Source organism: Lepidochelys kempii, chromosome 15, assembly GCF_965140285.1.
Source record: "Lepidochelys kempii isolate rLepKem1 chromosome 15, rLepKem1.hap1, whole genome shotgun sequence".
In the NCBI taxonomy this organism is placed as follows: Eukaryota; Metazoa; Chordata; order Testudines; family Cheloniidae; genus Lepidochelys; species Lepidochelys kempii.
The window spans coordinates 22,855,419-22,874,990 of NC_136394.1; the positions used below are offsets into that span (position 1 = coordinate 22,855,419).

General features: G+C 43.9%; 1 protein-coding gene across 3 annotated transcripts in view; it reads right to left on the minus strand.

Annotated features, from left to right (window-relative positions):
- Positions 1-19,572, minus strand: part of LOC140898671 (transmembrane protein 132C) — a 298,418-nt gene that overhangs the window by 201,579 nt on the left and 77,267 nt on the right. Inside the window, exon 2 of one of the 3 annotated variants that reach the window (XM_073312833.2) lies at positions 12,240-13,128. The exons of the other annotated variants lie outside the window; for them this stretch is intronic. Within the exon in view, the coding sequence (XP_073168934.1) occupies positions 12,240-13,128 (889 nt within the window). The remainder of the gene's footprint in view (positions 1-12,239; positions 13,129-19,572) is intronic. 3 annotated transcript variants of the gene reach the window in all.

Genomic DNA, 19,572 nt, shown 5'->3' on the forward strand with positions numbered 1-19,572 from the left:
CAAACTTTAAGCATGTGAGTAGCCCCACTGACTTCAGAGGGATTACTCAGAGGTTTAAATTTAGGTACCTGCTTAAGAGTTGGTGTCCTACTGTAGGCGGGGAGGGGAGGACTTATTTTCTCTACAGTCCAGGGCTTTTTCTACATCAGATTCCACTATTATAATGCAGGGAAAGATTCCTGGTGGGAGTTTTTTGCTCAAGGACTGCAGAGTCGGGCTTTTTGTTATTAAGGAGCCCTACTGCCACATCAAACTTTAGAAACGAGAGCTAACATCTTAGAACCATAACTGGTGGGAAAGGGGGAAAAAAAACTGGTTCAAGGAGTATGAAACTGATCGCTCAGGGAGTCAAGGCTGAAGGTGCCTTATTCCCCAAGGATCTACAACCTATCCTGAAGGACGACCCATCACTCTCACAGATCTTGGGAGACAAGCCAGTCCTTGCTTACAGACAGCCCCCCAACCTGAAGCAAATACTCACCAGCAACCACACACCACACAACAGAACCACTAACCCAGGAACCTACCCTTGCAACAAAGCCCGTTGCCAACTGTGTCCACATATCTATTCAGGGACACCATCATAGGCCCTAATCACATCAGCCACACTATCAGAGGCTCGTTCACCTGCACATCTACCAATGTGATATATGCCATCACGTGCCAGCAATGCGCCTCTGCCATGCACATTGGCCAAACTGGACAGTCTCTACGTAAAAGAATAAATGGACACAAATCAGGTGTCAAGAATTATAACATTCAAAAACCAGTCAGAGAACACTTCAATCTCTCTGGTCACTCAATTACAGACCTAAAAGTAGCAATATTACAACAAAAAAACTTCAAAAACAGACTCCAATGAGAGACTGCTGAATTGGAATTAATTTGCCAACTGGATACAATTAACTTAGGCTTGAATAAAGACTGGGAGTGGATGTGTCATTTCACAAAGTAAAACTATTTCCCCTTGATTATTTCCCCTCCTACAGTTCTTGTAAACTGCTGGAAATGGCCCACCTCGATTATCACTACAAAAGGTGTGTCCGTCCCCTCCGCCCTATCCTTCTGGTAATAGAGCTCACCTTTCCTGATCACTCTTGTTACAGTCTGTATGGTAACACCCATTGTCTCATGTTCTCTGTGTATATAAATCTCCCCACCATATTTTCCACTGTATGCATCCGATGAAGTGAGCTGTAGCTCACGAAAGCTTGTGCTCTAATAAATTGGTTAGTCTCTAAGGTGCCACAAGTCCTCCCTTTCTTTTTACGGATACAGACTAACACAGCTGCTACTCTGAAACTTATTCCCCAAGTCTCCTGTCCTCTAGCCTTGCTAATCTAAGCAGCAATTTGAAAACCTAAAAAGACTCCACTGGAGATGACTGGACTTCTAGTACATATTAACCCCCTGCCGACTTAGCTAATGGAGGCATTTTGCGACACAGGGCGAGCCTGACAAACAAAATTTAAGGCAGATTCTTTAACCCTATCTGATCTAAAGATGAACCAGGGAGAATAGCTCTCATTAGTGTAACCATTTTTCCCACTGTTGTCAGGCCGATTTCAGCAGTCCTAATGGTGTCATGAAAAGGTGTAACCAGGAATTTATACACAAGCAGTGGTCCTCTGCACCTCTTCCCACTATCCACAGTATATTCATAATCTGCCAAGACAGACATGATAGTAGATCTGACAGAATCTTAACTAGCACAGTGAAGAGAGCAGCCTGTCTTCTGATTAAAATACCCCCAACCCAGTGCTGCTATAAGAAATATCGCCTCCAGGTGGCATACCTGGCACACAGTTGCTTACCCCAACGACAACGTAGATCATACATTGAAGGGGGAAGAGAGAGTAGCTGAAGCAGGAGTCCACAGCTCTCAGAAATATTCAGAGCCTGCTTTCATTGAACTCACTGGTGCCATACCATGCCCCTAGGGAGAAGGATAGGGGGTGGTTCCTTGGTTTTTTGCAGAGCATTGCATGCCCGTGCACGCTGTTAGTAAAATGGTCTCGTAAGGAAGAATTCTCTGGGACAGGATGACCAGAAATAACCTCCTGCTTCCAACTGTTTGCAATGGAGCACACCTCTGTGCATACATACAGTGCCAGGGGAGAACACAAAAATAAAATCACCAGGAAGCCAAGCCTAAAATCCCAACCAGCCTAGAGAGTCTGAGTTCTTAACTCAGAAGCACTAGGTCTGTGTCAAAACAGCTGGCAAAAAGGTTTTTTGGCTGGCCCTGTATCACCAGGTCTTTTCTGAAACTGTTTACAGTAATTCCCTTTGATTACAGTGCTTAACTAACTGCTCCCCTGCTGCTGAGTTCAGACCGCACAGGCATCTCCCTTGATTTTTCCTTTCTTGTTTGTGTTTGCTTGTAAAGCACTGTGGAACGAGGGGAATTTTTATTATTTTTTCTTTTGCCTTCTTACTTGCATCAGAGCAAATTATAGTATTAAAAAGGATACAGCTTCACAGACTTTATGTGTAGCTGATCTAATGGTCCTTTCTAATCTGACCCCCTGTATAACAGGTCGTAGAATTTCACCCAGTTACTTCTGTATTGAGCCCAGTAACTTGTATGTCTCTCTAGATATAGATAGGTTTCAGAGTAACAGCCGTGTTAGTCTGTATTCGCAAAAAGAAAAGGAGTATTTGTGGCACCTTAGAGACTAACCAATTTATTTGAGCATAAGCTTTCGTGAGCTACAGCTTATGCTAAAGCTTATGCTCAAATAAATTGGTTAGTCTCTAAGGTGCCACAAGTCCTCCTTTTCTTTTTGTAGATATAGATATAGATAGAGATCCTGATAGATAACTATAGGCTGTAGATGGGAAAAAAGGCACAACATAACCCTAACACCTGAAGACCCGAGGTTATGACAAAATGGGCTGTGGAAAACACCGACACAAAATATCACTGAGGCCAAGAGTTTCACAGATTCAAAAAGGACTCGACACTTTCAGGGATAATGAGAATATCCAGAATCAGAATAGTAAATACTAAAATAGGAAAGAGTTTTGGAAGGGATTTAAACCCTCTTGCCTTGGCTTAAGCCAACCGCTGCATGGGATGAAACATTCCTTGGAGGGCAGTTATTCCATGATTGCCCACTACAAGGTTGCTCACACCTTCTTCGGAAGCATCAGGTACTGACCATTTTCAGTGATCATGATCTGGACTAGATGGACTGACCGAGTCTGGCAATTCCTAGGCTCCTCCTCAAGCCCCGGTAAAGACTTCCACAGGAAAGACTCGCACCACAAGATTTTAGAGAGTTCCATCACACTCAGTTTCGGCTCTTGGAGCTCTGAAAGAATTGGGAGCTGTTACCTGCCAATGCCCTTGCTGTCAGTAACCACTTGGTAGCTATCCTGGGCTTTTGCATCTTTCACAGATAAGCTGGAATTTAAAGCCTTTTGACACCAGTTTTTCCTCAGGATACTAATTTCCATTCAAACCTACAGGCTTGAACACTCGCCTGCTTACAGTAGAACCCAACAGCTTGTCAGATTATCACACTGAAGATTCCCATGGGGTTCTTTAATGCATCAGAGCACAAGCTTTTTAGACAGCCAGCAAGCTTTATCTTTGTTAAACTAAAATCTACTCCCAGTGGTATGTGGTTTCCCTCTCCACTGTTGGGGGATAAAGGGTTATAATGAATGGACCCTTAACCAGCCTCGATTGTGTCTAATTAGGCAAGTAATCACGAGTTCAACTAATGGTTGTAACTCAAGTTGTAAACACAGCTAAAAGTCTAAACAGACAATAAGTTCCAGTGCCTTATCTCATCTTTAAGCAGCCTTGCATCAACAGCGGCTTTTTGGAAAGGTCATGCAGAGCAGTAAGTAGCAGGAGGCATACTGTACCTCAGAGCCATGTCTCTAAACAGAGTGGAAAAAGCCCACGGCACCGCTGTACATTTAACATGTGCAGCAACATATTTGGAAAAGAAGCCTCCCCCCGCCCAGACACCCCCCCAAAAAAACCCCACAGACTTCAGCAGTTCACTGAAATTAGATGGGGCAAATGCTACTTAAGGAGGTGGTTCTAGGATGGTGCCACACAAACCTAGCATTCCTGAAACTCTGCTATCCACCCAGAAATGGTAAATAGTACCCAAATTTCAGATCCCAGCAAATTGTCCATCTGTGATCAGCAATTTTCTGGCTTAGCTGAAGAGAATTAAACTGTCACAGCAAAACTACTGTTTTTTCCCTCCACCTTTCCCATGAATAGATGGTAGGGGTGGGGGAGGCTTTTCACATGGGAGCCCCAAGCTAAAAACGCATAAACCACTAGTCCAGACTCCTTTATATTGTACTGAGGGCTTGTTTATACTCCACTGATGCAGGGATTTAAGCATGATCAGAAACCCATTGAGTTAAATTGGAGAATGAATTATGGTATCAGCTTTTCTTTATAGTGTACAGAACTTTACAGCTGATTGGCTAGGCCTCACAATGGTCATGTGTAGCAGGTATTGTTATCCCCATTGTACACTGTAGGTGAACTAACTGAGGCACAGAGTGGTTAAGGGCAACATTTTGAAAGCGCGGGGAGTCCAATTTTAGATTCTCACCTTGGGGCACCCGGGCCTATTTTCCAAGGAGCTCAGCGCTCACAGCTCCTCCTGACTTCAGTAGTAGCTACAGGGGCTCAGCATCTCTGAAAAATCAGGCCCCAGATGTGCTAGATCAAGCCCCCAAGTCGCTGGTCAAAGTTGTGCTTCAGCAATTGGCCATGTTCATGCAGCAAGTTGGTGCTGGAGCTAGGAACAGAATCCAGGACTCCCAGCCTTGTGTTCTAACAACAAGGCTATGCTTCGTTCTCAGTATTAACAGATTAGGTTGTAAATGTGGCTGGGAAGGATGAAAATAGCATTGCTCAGAGTGCAGTGTTTTTTAAAAATTCATGGAGGTGGGGAGAAGGGAATAGAGCAGTGGGAGGGACCCCTTGTGTTTTGCTTTTCTAGAGGCCCTAATTTTTTAAAATCGTAATCAGTTCCTTTTTGCTTCTCATTGACTGCAGTAATAAGACAGGACCAATTTAAACTGGAGCTCATCACCTCTGTTCTTGCTCTGATGATATAATCCTTCTTGTCAGTCTAGGCCCATCTCCTCTTTTGCTCTGTCTAAAGAAAAAACAGACTTTACAGTGTATGTGAAGTATTTGCTTATGGCTAATGAAATTAAACTAATTGGAGTGTGATATTGTTCCTTTCGAGGTGACATTAACATGCTCTCTTCTTTGAAGATACTTCTTTGATGTTACAAATGCTTGGTTAAAAAAAAGATGAGATACTTATTACATTGGGACTAAATGGATTTTTCTTTAACGTCCTTTAGTAAATGTTATAATTGGCTACAATTTCAATAGCTTGTATTCCTATTGTTTCTCAAACCAGCATATAAAAGATGAATGCACCTGGCTGCTATTAATTTTTAGCTACACAATCATCTTGGGGAAATCTTCCCATTTATGACAAACAAAGCATTCGCAAGGTGGCTAGCACAGCACTTTGCCACTCTTGCAAGAGTGGCAATCTCAAACCTTTAACAATGCTTGTGTGTTTGTTATTATATTGTGTTAGCGCTTAGAAACCCAAACCAAGACCCAGGCCTCCTTGGGCTAGGGGCTAAATGCAGAGTGAGAGACACTCCCCGTCCCAATAGACAAGGCAGACAAATGCAGGGGATTGTGAAACACAGACAGAGAGATGAAAGGACTTGCTCAAGACCACACAGCAGGAGAGCAGCAGAGTTGGGAATAGGACCCAGGATTCTTGACTCCAGTCCCATTATTCAGTGAACCACTCTCCCAGTCTTCCCTTATTAAGCTGCTCTGCAAATCATTTTCTCATTTTCTGTGATCTTTACACAGCTGAATTATTATCGGTTTGTACTATAGGGACATACAAAGCCCCGATCATTGATCAGGGCCCCACTGTGGTGGACATTGAACAATGAAATATACACATCTGTCTACATGACCCCAGGAGCAACAAATCATAGACCTGGCCAGTTTTTGCAAGGGACACAGGGAAAACTGACCTAACCCATTGACTCTGGTACAGTGCATACTTTACGGGCTTGATCTGATGCTCCCTGAAGTCGATAGAAGACTCTCTTAGACGTCACTTGGGACCAGCTCAGAGCCCACTTAGCTCCTGAGAGACTTTGATCACAGGCTCACACTTGAGATCCTCTCAGGGGATCATATTGAACATTGACCAAACTATTATAATCTTCCAGCTTTGGTTAACAACTTTATTGCTTAAAAAGTTCTTCCAGTATCTTCTCTGTGTACCCATAACCTCGTTTTGAGCAGCTTAGGTAATTCCTGTTCAAAGTGCTACGTTACTTCATGGTATCTGTTTACAATGGAAGTTTGAATGGAGAGAGGATGTCCCCAAAATGGGAACAAATGGCAGCTCACACTATCCCTTTTCATTGCCTAGGGTGTATGTGATAGAGGGCCCCGCTCTACACACACAACACAAAACATATTTCTTACACAGTAAGGCCATGTCTACACCACCACTTACTTCGCTATAACTCACGTCGCTCAGGGGTATGAATAAGCCACTCCCCCAAGTGATGAAAGTTACATAGACCTAAGCACCGGTGTGGACAGTGCTGTGCCAGCGGGAGAGTTTCTCCTGCCAACATAGTTGCAGCCTCTCACAGAGGTGGATTTATTATGCCGATAGGAGAGCTCTCTGCCCTCGGCATAGAGCATCTTCACCAGACGTGCTAAAACTGTAGTGCTTCTAGCCTGGACTAACTATCCTTAAGAGTTACCCAGGCACCAGAGAAAGATGTACTCTTTGTTCCTCAGAACACAAAACGCCAATCTAAAGAGAAGGTCTAATTCCAGAGCAAAAGGAAACTTTGTTTTCAGAGGTCATGTCGGTTTTCTTTTCACATTTGCGTAATAGCTAAAGCTGTGGGTCTGGAATATGGACGTCGAGATCTCCTTTACAATTGAAAATGGAACATGAAATAAAAAAAGCCGATGGAAGCAAGTCCTAAGGCTTCAAGCTCTTTTCTCTCCAGATGTGGACTGAATTGCTTTTATGCTTAGATGTTTCCTAACAATAGTGAAATCACTTTTAAATATTTAAGTACTGTAGAGCTGCATGGGAACAGGAAAATGTTTTGGTGGGATTCACATGTGAAAACACACACGGGCACACAAAAGAGAACTCTTCCCCTCTGCCCCATCCCTCCTCATTCCTCTCTGTGCCATGTTGTATTTCAAATTAAGAGAGATTAAAGTAATGTGTGTACTTCAGTGGGGAGGAAGTTGGGGGCTTTTGTTTTTAGATTCCAAAAGCTTCCAAAAGATTCCACTTCAGGAAACCAATTTTTGTTTAGCGGGTTCGGATAATTCACTCCAGAATTTCAAGATACTTCAAAATATACAACAAATTCAACTCATAAAGCGTTTCTGATTACAGCCACACTTCAGTGCTCGTGTGTGTGTAGGTTTTTAGCTATTAGTAACTCCATCAGCATTCTCGATCCTGTCTGATACAGCCGTGCTGTCAATACTCATTAGGAACTGACATACAAAGCTGCCTTAGCTGATCTGTTTAATAGCTTTCCTCGCTGCATTTATCCTTTATCCCTCTTCCAATGTGTAGATTTATTATCACTGCTAATTATCCATTGTCCTGTGTTGACTTGTTTGCTGGAAACAGGTAATTCAATAACACTGCAACCGTTCAGGTGGAATGAAAATTGCACTGAAAGACCCATAATTAGCTATCTTGAGTGGGAAAAACACAGTCAAGTTTTTCTAATCAGGGCAGATAACTTCATCTCCTTTCCATATACTTATCCTGCTCAGTGCCTTCTGTAAAGCAGGTTAGCCGATCATTCAGCACCTCCTACAGCAAGTTAGAGATTAGCTGCTGCCTAGCAAGGTAGCGCAAAACATTAATGTTCCTAGCTTTAATGCTTTGGCCCGCTGCTGTTTAGCCTCTGCCAGATCAAATGTGGCACCACCCACAATGAAAAACAGATGGAAGGAGCCTTTAATAGTGCAGTCACTGGAAGCGTATTTAGAGCTATAGAACAAAACCACCACCATACACAGGCTAAGATTTTCAAAGCAACTTAACATATTTGGCCGCCCAAGTCCCAATACCACTGATAAAAACAGAGCATCCAAATTCCCAAGCCAGAGCACACACAGACACTTGTACATTTTTACGGTTAATCTGCTTAGAATAGCCTCTCTTTTTTGCTGTTATGATTTTTTTTTCCTGTTTGCAGAGTGCTGTAAATTTACAAGCATGTAGAAGAAAAGGTCCATGCTCTAAGGACTTCACAATCTACTCCCCGTATACAATACACCCAGCGATAGCTCACACGAAGGCTTTTATATAGAAAGATCAACAAAAACCCTCCGCCAGTGTCAGTCGGGATAGCTGTGTGGGAGTCAACCCTGCTATGCCGATTTACACCAGCCCCAGAAAGCAAGTGGAAGAGCAATGAGATGCGGGTTAATGCTACACTCTGGCCTTTCTGGGGATAGCTCATGCTGTTACAGGTGGACTACCTATGTAAAGAGATACAGCAGCTAGTCTGCTTATCTCCAATGCCCACAATGTTATCTCAACAGCTATAGGAACCAAGAATTCCCAAGCTATCGGAACCCACCACCATCCAGCAACGATCACACACTGTTTCCCTCAGTGCTGGGTGTTTGAAAAACTCAGCGAATAACATACAAAAAAAAGCAAGAAATAAACAAATACACCATGCCTGGGGACAACATGCAGTGTGTGTTTCTTTAGGATGATTTTGAATGTGAATGCATGTCATCGGATGTAGGGTTTGCTTTGGCAGGGACCCACATACAGCATCTACCTCACCAGGCAAATGGCCACACAGAAGGTTAAAGCAGCCTGTAAGCAACCTTAACATACACACTGGCCATTTTCCAGGTTTCTTTTTTTAAAAAGACATAGGCAGCCCATAGAGGCCTGGGCCAAACTTTCCTCTCAGATACATCCACGTACCACTATTGAAATCAATGGATTTACACCCAGGAAACAGAGTCAAACCTGGCCTCACCTGCCATTCAGTAAACGCAAGAGAGATAAATCTTAGCAGCTGACAGACTGGGCCACACAGTTTATGCCCCAGGAGATAGTGTCACATTATTTTTCACCAGTGAATATCACCTGTCACTTCATATTCTGGTGTTCTATGAGGAGCTAAGACAAGGCCCTGCTCCCTTCCACAGGGCTACTCTCTTGTAGCTACCCCATGCTTCCACCTGACATCCAAACAAAAATATTGTACGGAGCAGTTCCTTCAGCCCCACCTGCCTCCATTCTCCACTGAGTAGAAGAATGGCTTGGACGGCTATTTCGCGTCCCATCTGGATTTGGTGTCCTGCAGGCTGGAGAAAGAACCCAGGCTAGTGTCGCTCCCCGGCTCCCAAGGTGCTGCCCCTTGCAGATATTGGCCTGCCTCAACTCTCCCTCCACGTCACTAAGTCTGGGCCCAAGCCAGACAGGAGGGCTAACCAAGAGCTCTCTGGGCTGCCCCTCCATTCCAGAGCAATTTAACTCTGCATTCCACAGGATGCTGCAGGACCTGAAACAGCACAAGGACTTTCCCTGCTCTACTCTCGTCCACTGGCTCATCCTTTGAGAAGTCCAGCTCTAATGGTTCAGGCCACCCTGCCTCCGCCTTGTGCCACAGAGCCAGTGGGCTCACCTGGGTCCCTCAGTTCCATCCATGGAGCCACTTCCTGCTCACATGCCAGAACTCTCAGGCACCCGGGCCAAGCAAATATACAGGTTATAAATTCTGACGATGGGTGTGATGCTGGCAGACCAGGGGCCAACTCTTGCCAAGGCTTTGGGCCTCAGCTGAGCACTGCCAAATTCATTTCTGGGAACCAATCCAGCTCACCTGTGTGTTAGCATGGTTAAGATGGATATTGGACATGTATGATTATTCACCTTATTAAAAAAAACAAAAAAAACCCAACCAGTATAACTAGTGCTGTGCAAATCACTGAGTTTTCAGTTCAGTGGCCAAAGATTTGTTTTTAAATTCCCACCAATCAAAACAATTTGGCGAATTCGACCCAAATTTGCCAAACGTTTCAGTCAACCGGCATCTGCATTCTTCTGTGGGGAGGAAAAGATTTATCTGAAAAAAATCACCAGCTCTAAGTACGACCTGTTCCGAAAATCATCATCAACAACCAGTCTTGTCTATTACAGCGGGTGCAACAGGCAACCTCTGATGTCTGCTCTTTCCATTTCTTGCTATTATACCACTGGGCACATAAACAGCATCCATGCGCAGACAATCTGAATCCTTCCTGAGCTAAGAAGTATATCCTCAGCTTTCAATGAGGTTGTCTCTCTCTAACTCACTTTTCAGGGAGATAAAAGGCAGAGACACACATATTTCAAAGGGATATCCCTGCCCACGCAAAAACAACACACCACATTTGCCTCCTTTGGATTTCTTCTTTCATCACAGCTATGCTTGTTATAAGGAACACATCTTGTCTTCACTGCTTGAGAATACTGATTTTAAATAAAAAAGCAGCAGAGACAGAAAAAGCTTCTTCTAACTCAGAGGTTCCACTCAGTAAACAGGTAGCCTGCAGATTATCTCACCAACTAAACCAAAGCTACAAATATCAGAACGCTTCCAGGATTCCTAAAATTCCCCTGTTTTAATAAAAGCCTTTTATCTTCCAAGCGACACTTCCTTCCCTACAGGCTATTCTTGTCAGCAGTTGTCAACTATGTATTCATCTAATTCATATGAGCCTTCGACATAAACAATTTCATGTGCAGAAAACTATGAGAAACTCTGGCTGCTTGAGGCTGTAAAAGAACAAATGTTGCTTATCACTATTGAAATTTCTCTTGAATGTAAAGCCTGGTAACAGGAAAGGAGATCCATCAAATATTTTGGTGATTAATTAGTTTGTCGGTCTTTTTCACCCTCAAAAGATTGTCATCTGGTTGGTAGGAAAATCGCTAACGTATCAAATAGGAAGGAAACACATTGACTTTTGTTCCGATCCACTATGGCAATGCTCATGTTCCTGTGTACTGCCTTTGCCATTCCTTTCCCAAATAATGAACTTAATGTCTCTTAAAATCAATAGCAACTTCAAACATATTAAAATAACACCAAACAAACAGGTAAGTGTGCAGCCCAAAACACTGCTGCTTAAATAAGTAAAAGGATGGAGCCATTCCCTTGAAGTTCTCAGGACAAAACCATTGTGTGGGAAGCCAAAGCTGTGTCATGTCATTTGCAGCTAAGGCAAGTAAATGAAGTTTACTGCGCCAGGTGCTTTGCTACATTTAAACATTGTGCTGGGGGGGGGGGGGGAGAGGGGCGGGAAGGGCAGGGAGCAAGGAAAGGCGGATTGTGCGGGGGGGGGGGCTGATTTTGCTTAGTCTGTAGAAGAGAAGAATGAGGGGGGATTTGATAGCTACTTTCAACTACCTGAAAGAGGGTTCCAAGAGAATGGATCTAGACTCTTCTCAGTGGTAGCAGATGACAGAACAAGGAGTAATGGTCTCAAGTTGCAATGGGGGAAGTCTAGGTTGGATATTACGAAAAACTTTTTCACTAGGAGGGTGGTAAAGCACTGGAACGGGTTACCTAGGGAGGTGATGAATTCTCCTTCCTTAGAGGTTTTTAAGGTCAGGCTTGACAAAGCCCTGGCTGGGATGATTTAGTTGGGGATTGGTCCTGCTTCGAGCAGGGGGTTGGACTAAATGACCTTCAGGGGTCCCTTCCAACCCTGGTATTCTATGGGCTTGCCTACATGGCGATTTAGTGAGTGGCAGGACAGCAATCTAATATGCTCTAGAGTCATACTCTATGCCCCTGCTACTACGCATTAAAAGTTCAGGAGTATATTTTGATGCTTGTTTTAGTTACCGTGATGCATCATGCCACAGCAATGGCCAGAAAAGGCAGCACCCCTATTGTGAATTGGGCACTCATTGTAGAACCCTGGTGTGTTTTAGGGGTTTGGAATCCTAGCGAGGATCTCTTCAATGTCCTCTCTGTCTGGGGGGAGAGGGGAGATAGATGAGAAGTGGGTTGCAATTAGGGGGCAGTTGTAAATATGAGTCCACCCCACCAACTAGCTTAGGCTACTCCCCCTTTACATCAGCGTTCGCTACTGACAGAGAAACAGAGGCAAAACCAACCTACCGTACCTCAGTACGAACTGTTCCACGGTGGAATTGTTAGCCAGAGTCACAAAGACATTCACAACTTCTCCTTGCTTGACCGGCTTCGATGGCAGCCAGATGACAACATTACCGTCCAGCCTCAGCTCTGTCAGCTGAGAACTCTCTGGGGCTCGATAGAGGCTCACAGAGCCAATCCTCTGCAAGTGGGACATGGTCTCATCCGTACCATCCTTCCCTGGCCGGATGGCATTCCCCTTCCTCACATCCTCAGTGGTGCACTCCCCGGTCTCATCCCCCGGCTGGATGGTGTAGTAAAGTTCCACAGGGCTCCCTTCTGACTGATCTGTCGTTTTCTTGCGGCCAGCCACCACCGTGGGGGGGTTAAACCAGCTTGGCAGGAGTTCCAGCTCTGCCACGCACAATCCCAGATCCCCCTTCAGCCTGCAGCTGCCTCGGACTTCCCTCGTCTCGCGGAAGGCAAACACCCGCAAGCAAGGCAGCCTCTCCGTGGTACTGTAGTCATCCCAGTCCCTGCCCACAATGTAGAAAAGGATCTGGACTTTAGGCTTGCTCAGGTAAATTTTGTCGCTCATGATGCAGGCTTTAAGTCTCCAGTTAAAAGTAAACTTGCTGGTGGATCCAAAAAAGTTTGAAGTTAACAGTAGGTCATGGGGCACTGCTTGTTCAACGGAAAAAGGTCCATAGCTGGCATTTAATACAGGTGGCCTCTTGGCTTTATATGGGAAAAAGGACTCCACCCGAGACTGCAAACTGGAGTTTCTCATGAAATCCTGATTGGCTTCTTTAAGGAAAAAGGAAGTCTCAGCACTGAAGATCCGATAGCTCACAGGTAGATAGGTTGGTAATGAAGAAAATCTCTGTATATTGTCCAAGACCCCTCGACAATCTGTCACTATTAATAATAATAATAATAATAAAAAAAAGTTAGTAACCTTGAGCTTCATGGACTAGGCCAAAAGCAATGTATAGGTTCAAATTAAAAAGTTTCTCTTGACTCCAATAGAGCCATCTGCCACATTATTGTTCAATTAGTTATGATGGAAGAATGATTACAGTTAAACACTGGATTCTTCTGTAGGTCACATGCATGGCAGAAAATGTAGGTATTAATCTTGCCCTGTATTTATACATTTCATTATATATACACAATATATACACACACACAGTGGTCTTCAGCATGATACATTTGTCTAGATTTAATTTAATGCTGTACATCCACTAATTAATCCTCATAACATTCTTCATTACCTCCAATTTACAGACGGGGAAACGGAAGCATTACAATTCAGTGACTTTTGCCCAGGGCCACCGATGAAGTCTGTGTTGGAGTCAGGATTAAAAAAAACAAACAAACCCACAAGTTCCTGAACTACACTGCTTCCCAAACCGATTGCAATGTTTGTCACCAATGTGCCTTGTAAGGTTGCCATCCATCCTGTTTTCTGGGACAACCCCAGTTTCCTCGAGGTGATCCCATACCCAGACCCACTGCTTCTCCCCAACCATTTTCAGGATTCACCATATGGCAACACCGCACTGCAAAAATGCTTTTGACGAAATGTGAGGAAGATGCAGCAAAATATCAAGTTGAAATAGGATACACTGACATCACAGAAGAGGAGTGTGCTTCATTTGGAGAAACACATATTGAGAAAAAAGAAAAGGAGGACTTGTGGCACCTTAGAGACTAAAATTTATTTGAGCATAAGCTTTCGTGAGCTACAGCTCACTTCATCAGAATGCATCCGATGAAGTGAGCTGTAGCTTACAAAAGCTTTTGCTCAAATAAATTGGTTAGTCTCTAAGGTGCCACAAGTCCTCCTTTTCTTTTTGCGAATACAGACTAACATGGCTGCTACTCTGAAACCTATCAATCAGTAAACTACTAAATCTTTGCACAAGCATTGAAGGCGACAAGAAAAAAAACAAAAACAAAAACCCCACAAACAGTTCATTCATAAATTGGTAGAGAGAGTCCTTTTCTTTCCCATCTATTCTACCTTCTTATAAACTTTCTTTCTGCCTTTTTAGTCTCTGTTTAATCACAGCATGCCCAAGGCATTCAGTACATTGGTAAGTTCCACTCACCCATAGCTCTTGAAATCCTGCTAATCACTTTCACTGTAGGAACACTGGCTAGCAGATCAAAGTTAGTTTCTGTTCTACAGCCAAAGAGAGACTGCTCTACAGATTGCTTTTCAAAAGAAATGACAAACATTTCTCCCGCCTCCCTTCCACGCTCCAGAAACCTTGTTTCTGGGTCACTAATTCTAGAAGCATGAACAACAAGGAGTCCTTGTGGCACCATAGAGGCTAATAAATTTATCTGGGCATAAGTTTTCGTGGGCTAGCATGGTTTGCACCTCTATAGTTTAAGGTTGTGCTGGTATCTCCTATTTTCAGGGCTACAGATGCACCATGCTAAAGACACCCATGTGTGTGTAATATATGTATAGCTATAAAATCTCAAATCTCTAATGCATATGCACCCTGATGTGTGAGATCTAGTACACACAAGAGTGTCGTGTCTGTAACATCAGTAATAAAAACGGGTGCCAAGGTTTTGGCAGGCAGGGCCTCAGCTGAGCAAATTTTTTTTTTAATCAAAATTTGATTTGACTGTTTTAATAATTGTCAATTAGATGTCCACTGAGGCAAACAGGTGATTTTTTTTCTCACCAACAACCCTACCTACTCACTCTACTAAGATGGACCAAAACTGCAAAAGGAATAAGACAGCTGATGGAAAGATGTACATATTTGATAACTTAAAGACATTTTCCTCCCAGGCACATTAGGAGAGTCAAGGTGATTCAGTGGGGTGAGCACTGAGTTGGGAATCCAGAGACCAGAGTTCTAATCCCAGATGAGACAGTGATCAGCTGTGTGAAGGATAGCTCAGTGGTTTGAGTATTGAACTCACAACCCTGGGTTTAGCAGGCTAGTCTTTGAGGGGGCCATTTAGGGATCTGGGGCAAAAGTTGGGGATTGGTCCTGCTTTGAGCCGGGGGTTGGACTAGATGACCTCCTGAGGTCCCTTCCAACCCTGATATTCTATGAGTTTGGGCAATTTGCTTCCCCCCTTCACCTCCAATCTATCTTGGCTGCTTAGACAGTAAGCTCTTTGGGGCAAGGAGTGTCTTTCACTATGTGTTTGTACAGTGCCTAGTACCAAATCTGGCAAGAGGGAACCAAATCTGGTTGAAGTACCATTGCAATACAAATAATGAACTGGTGTCAAAATGGGTGGGTGCAGTTTTCAAATTTGATTGCTGAGCTCAGATGCCCAGGAGCTGGGCACTCTGCTGTGATCAACCCTTTGGTTTAGAAGAGATGGAGGGCTGCTGACAGCGTGTTTTCTAAGGGGGCCTCTTGCCTTTGGAATTCACACCCTTGCTCCAAACTCTTCCAAATTTATTCGGCCTTCAGGACATGCTGCAAACCCTGGAGCTTTGAGACATACGAGTGGGAGAGGGGCTGATGTCCCTGGGGAAGGTGCAATATTCATAACTCGAGTCTACATTATTGTTGCTGTGAGGATTGAGAGGTGTTGCTGCACTTATTTCTTGGAACTGCCCACAGTGCCTGCTATCAAATCAAAGTTAGGTGTTTACACTATAGCCACAGAGCGCCAAATCCTCATCTGGTGTAAACAGAATCTTAGGACTGGAAGGGCCCTCGAGAGAACATCTAGACCAGTCCCCTGCACTGATGGCAGGACTCTTTTATCAAGATCATCCCTGACAGGGGTTTGTCCAACCTGCTCTTAAAAATTATGGCTAGGCAGCAGTTCTGCGGAAAAGGACCTAGGGGTGACAGTGGACGAGAAGCTGGATATGAGTCAGCAGTGTGCCCTTGTTGCCAAGAAGGCCAATGGCATTTTGGGATGTATAAGTAGGGGCATAGCGAGCAGATCGAGGGACGTGATCGTACCCCTCTATTCGACATTGGTGAGGCCTCATCTGGAGTACTGTGTCCAGTTTTGGGCCCCACACTACAAGAAGGATGTGGATAAATTGGAGAGAGTCCAGCGAAGGGCAACAAAAATGATTAGGGGTCTGGAACACATGACTTATGAGGAGAGGCTGAGGGAGCTGGGATTGTTTAGTCTGCAGAAGAGAAGAATGAGGGGGGATTTGATAGCTGCTTTCAACTACCTGAAAGGGGGTTCCAAAGAGGATGGCTCTAGACTGTTCTCAGTGGTAGCAGATGACAGAACGAGGAGTAATGGTCTCAAGTTGCAGTGGGGGAGGTTTAGATTGGATATTAGGAAAAACTTTTTCACTATGAGGGTGGTGAAGCACTGGAATGCGTTACCTAGGGAGGTGGTAGAATCTCCTTCCTTAGAGGTTTTTAAGGTCAGGCTTGACAAAGCCCTGGCTGGGATGATTTAACTGGGAATTGGTCCTGCTTCGAGCAGGGGGTTGGACTAGATGACCTTCAGGGGTCCCTTCCAACCCTGATATTCTATGATTCTATGATTTCCAATGATGGAGATTCCACAACCTGCCTAGGCAATTTGTTCTAGTGCTTAACTACCTTTACAATTAAGAAATTTTTCCTAAGGTCCAACCTAAACTGCCCTTGCTGCAATTTAAGCCCATTGCTTCTTGTCCTATCCTCAGAGGTTAATGAAAAATTTTCCTCCCTCCTCCTTGTAATAACCTTTTATGTACTTGAAGACTATTATCATGTCCCCTCTCAGTCTTCTCTTCTCCAGATTAAACAAACCCATTTCCCCCCCCCCCAATCTTAGAATCATAGAATATCAGGGTTGGAAGGGACCCCTGAAGGTCATGTAGTCCAACCCCCTAATCGAAGAAGGACCAATTCCCAGTTAAATCATCCCAGCCAGGGCTTTGGCAAGCCTGAATCTCAGTCCCCAACAGCATAAAAAAAATAGTGTTAAAGTAAACAGCAAAGCTATCTGAACAGACTGGTGCACAGAAAAAAAAGAAAAGAAAATCTTTGCTTTTATATTGTAGTCTAATGGTTTCCACCTTCTGTTCTGCCTTACGTAATGGAGTACTATAATTGTGCTGATAGCTGGACTGCCTTTTTATTTTAATACAAATTTCAAGCCTCTACTACCTGATAAAAATCGGTTATAAAACATTCTTTTCACTTTGAATCCTAACCATGTGAAGTTGCACATATAGAACATTATTTCAGAGGTTTTTTTCCTACTCTTCCATCTCTCCCCAATAACTTTCATGCCCTCTAACTCGCCTCTAGTATAACTAATTATCAACAGACTACATGTACTTTTTAGAGTGGCTGCTGATTAGACTCACAGTCTCCTGTTCCTAAACTGATCAGAGAATCTATTCAACACACTGGCTAGTTTTTCTGAATTTTATATTCTAATGCATGATTTAAAATGAAGCATCCATTAAGCCCATGCTTTATTCTGCTTGAAAGAGTGATCACATTTTCATTTATTTGTTAGAAGATTAGCATGAATACCCTAAAAGGAAAATTATCTTTTAGAGTATAATTAGGAATCAAGTTCATAATGATGGTTGGATGTGGTGGTCAGACATCAGGGATGAATTTCTCAATATTAAACCTACTCTTGCTCAACCATTAAGAGAAAGAGTTCTCACAAAGAGCTATGGAATAGAGGTCTGTCTTGAGAATTCAATAAGGCCTAGATACACAGTTTTCTGTACCCATATGCTATGTTGGTGGGGGTGAGGGAAGTGATTTATAGCCCCTAATGTGGGCACAGTTACATCAGTATAAAGACAGGTTTCAGAGTAGCAGCCGTGTTAGTCTGTATACGCAAAAAGAAAAGAGTACTTGGGGCACCTTAGAGACCAACAAATTTATTTGAGCATAAGCTTTCGAAGTGAGCTGTAGCTCACGAAAGTTTATGCTCAAATAAATTTGTTAGTCTCTAAGGTGCCACAAGTCCTCCTTTTCTTTTATCAGAATAAAGGTGCTCTATTTCCATATAGTAATAAACTATACTGGTATAAGCGCATTATACCTGTATAAATGCACCCATATTAGGGAAGTTGCATTACTTTCACAAGTATAGGTAAAGCAGTACACTTTTTGTGTATACAAGGTCTAAATTTTGGATATCTCATCTGAGAAATTCCTTGAGAAAGAGGCTAAATCACCATGTCATTGGGATCAAATAAGCTGAGCTCGCATTTCGAACATGGAAGAAAGTCTGAAAGTTGGAGTAAGGGAGGAAACAGGTAAGGATCAATCCTGCATCTTTAGTTAGAGCGTGGATTCTCAAGCTGGGACTTGCAAACAGATGTCAGCACTTTGCGTGAGCCCTTTGCCCTCCCATATTACTAACTGGAAAGGGGCTACACCTAGGCAGAGGGGGGCCCCCAGTATGGAAACAGGGATCCCAAAATGGAAAATGTTGGGAACTACTGAGCTGAACAATTAGACAAAAGCAAAAGTTAAAGCTTGAAAATCACTGTTCCCTTGTGTCTTTTTGTAACAGCCTCGTAACTTCTTCAATCCTGTGTCAGACATTTTCCTCTTGTACCATACACTACTGTAGGGTTTCATCTGACCACAAACATGAATGCTTGATGCACATCATCAGCTCCAGTGTGACACCCAAGCTTAAATTCCTATATTCTACCAAGGTAGATTGCTGAAACTGGATCTCAAACCATGAACTCTGATCGAGGTTCTTCTCTCTTGGATATCAAGGTGAGAGGAGTCAAACATGGAACTGAGCCCCAGGCACCGGCTTCAATGGAGCTGTCATAAAACTCCGATATTTTAAAACCATCCTGCGCGGAGGTAATTTTGAAATAACTTTCCCTTGGACAGGAAGTTATGGATTTGGATGCTGGGTGTGAGGGGATCGGCCAACCGCCAAGCACACTTGCTGGTTGATGTTTAAAGTGCCACTGAGCCTTCAAGGAAACCATCTGCCTCTTCCCTCAGACAGAGGGCCCGGGCAGAGGAGGCCAATGAGAAGCAGAAGGAATCCACCCTTGCCAAGGACTTCTCCTGAACCCTGTATGGCCCAGGGAATAGCAGATTTCATAATAATCCTCCCAGGGAGCAAATCACCTGGAATGGGGAGGAAAGAGGGAGAAACGGCCATCCTCTCTCTACTTTCACACCAATCCGCAAGCTGGGCTGGGGCACTGAAAATAGCAGCCTATGCCTCCCTCGTAGACGGTGCAGAGCACATCACTCTGTATTGGCCAAGCCAACCCGTGAGTCTTGTGGCACTAACTCCCCTGACTCTCCGTACTGCCCCTGCCTCCCAGCATGGCCCCACCAAAGAACAGTCCACCCGTGGCATTCGGCACTGTCCCCACCTGCTTCCACACCCCCCCCATACACACAC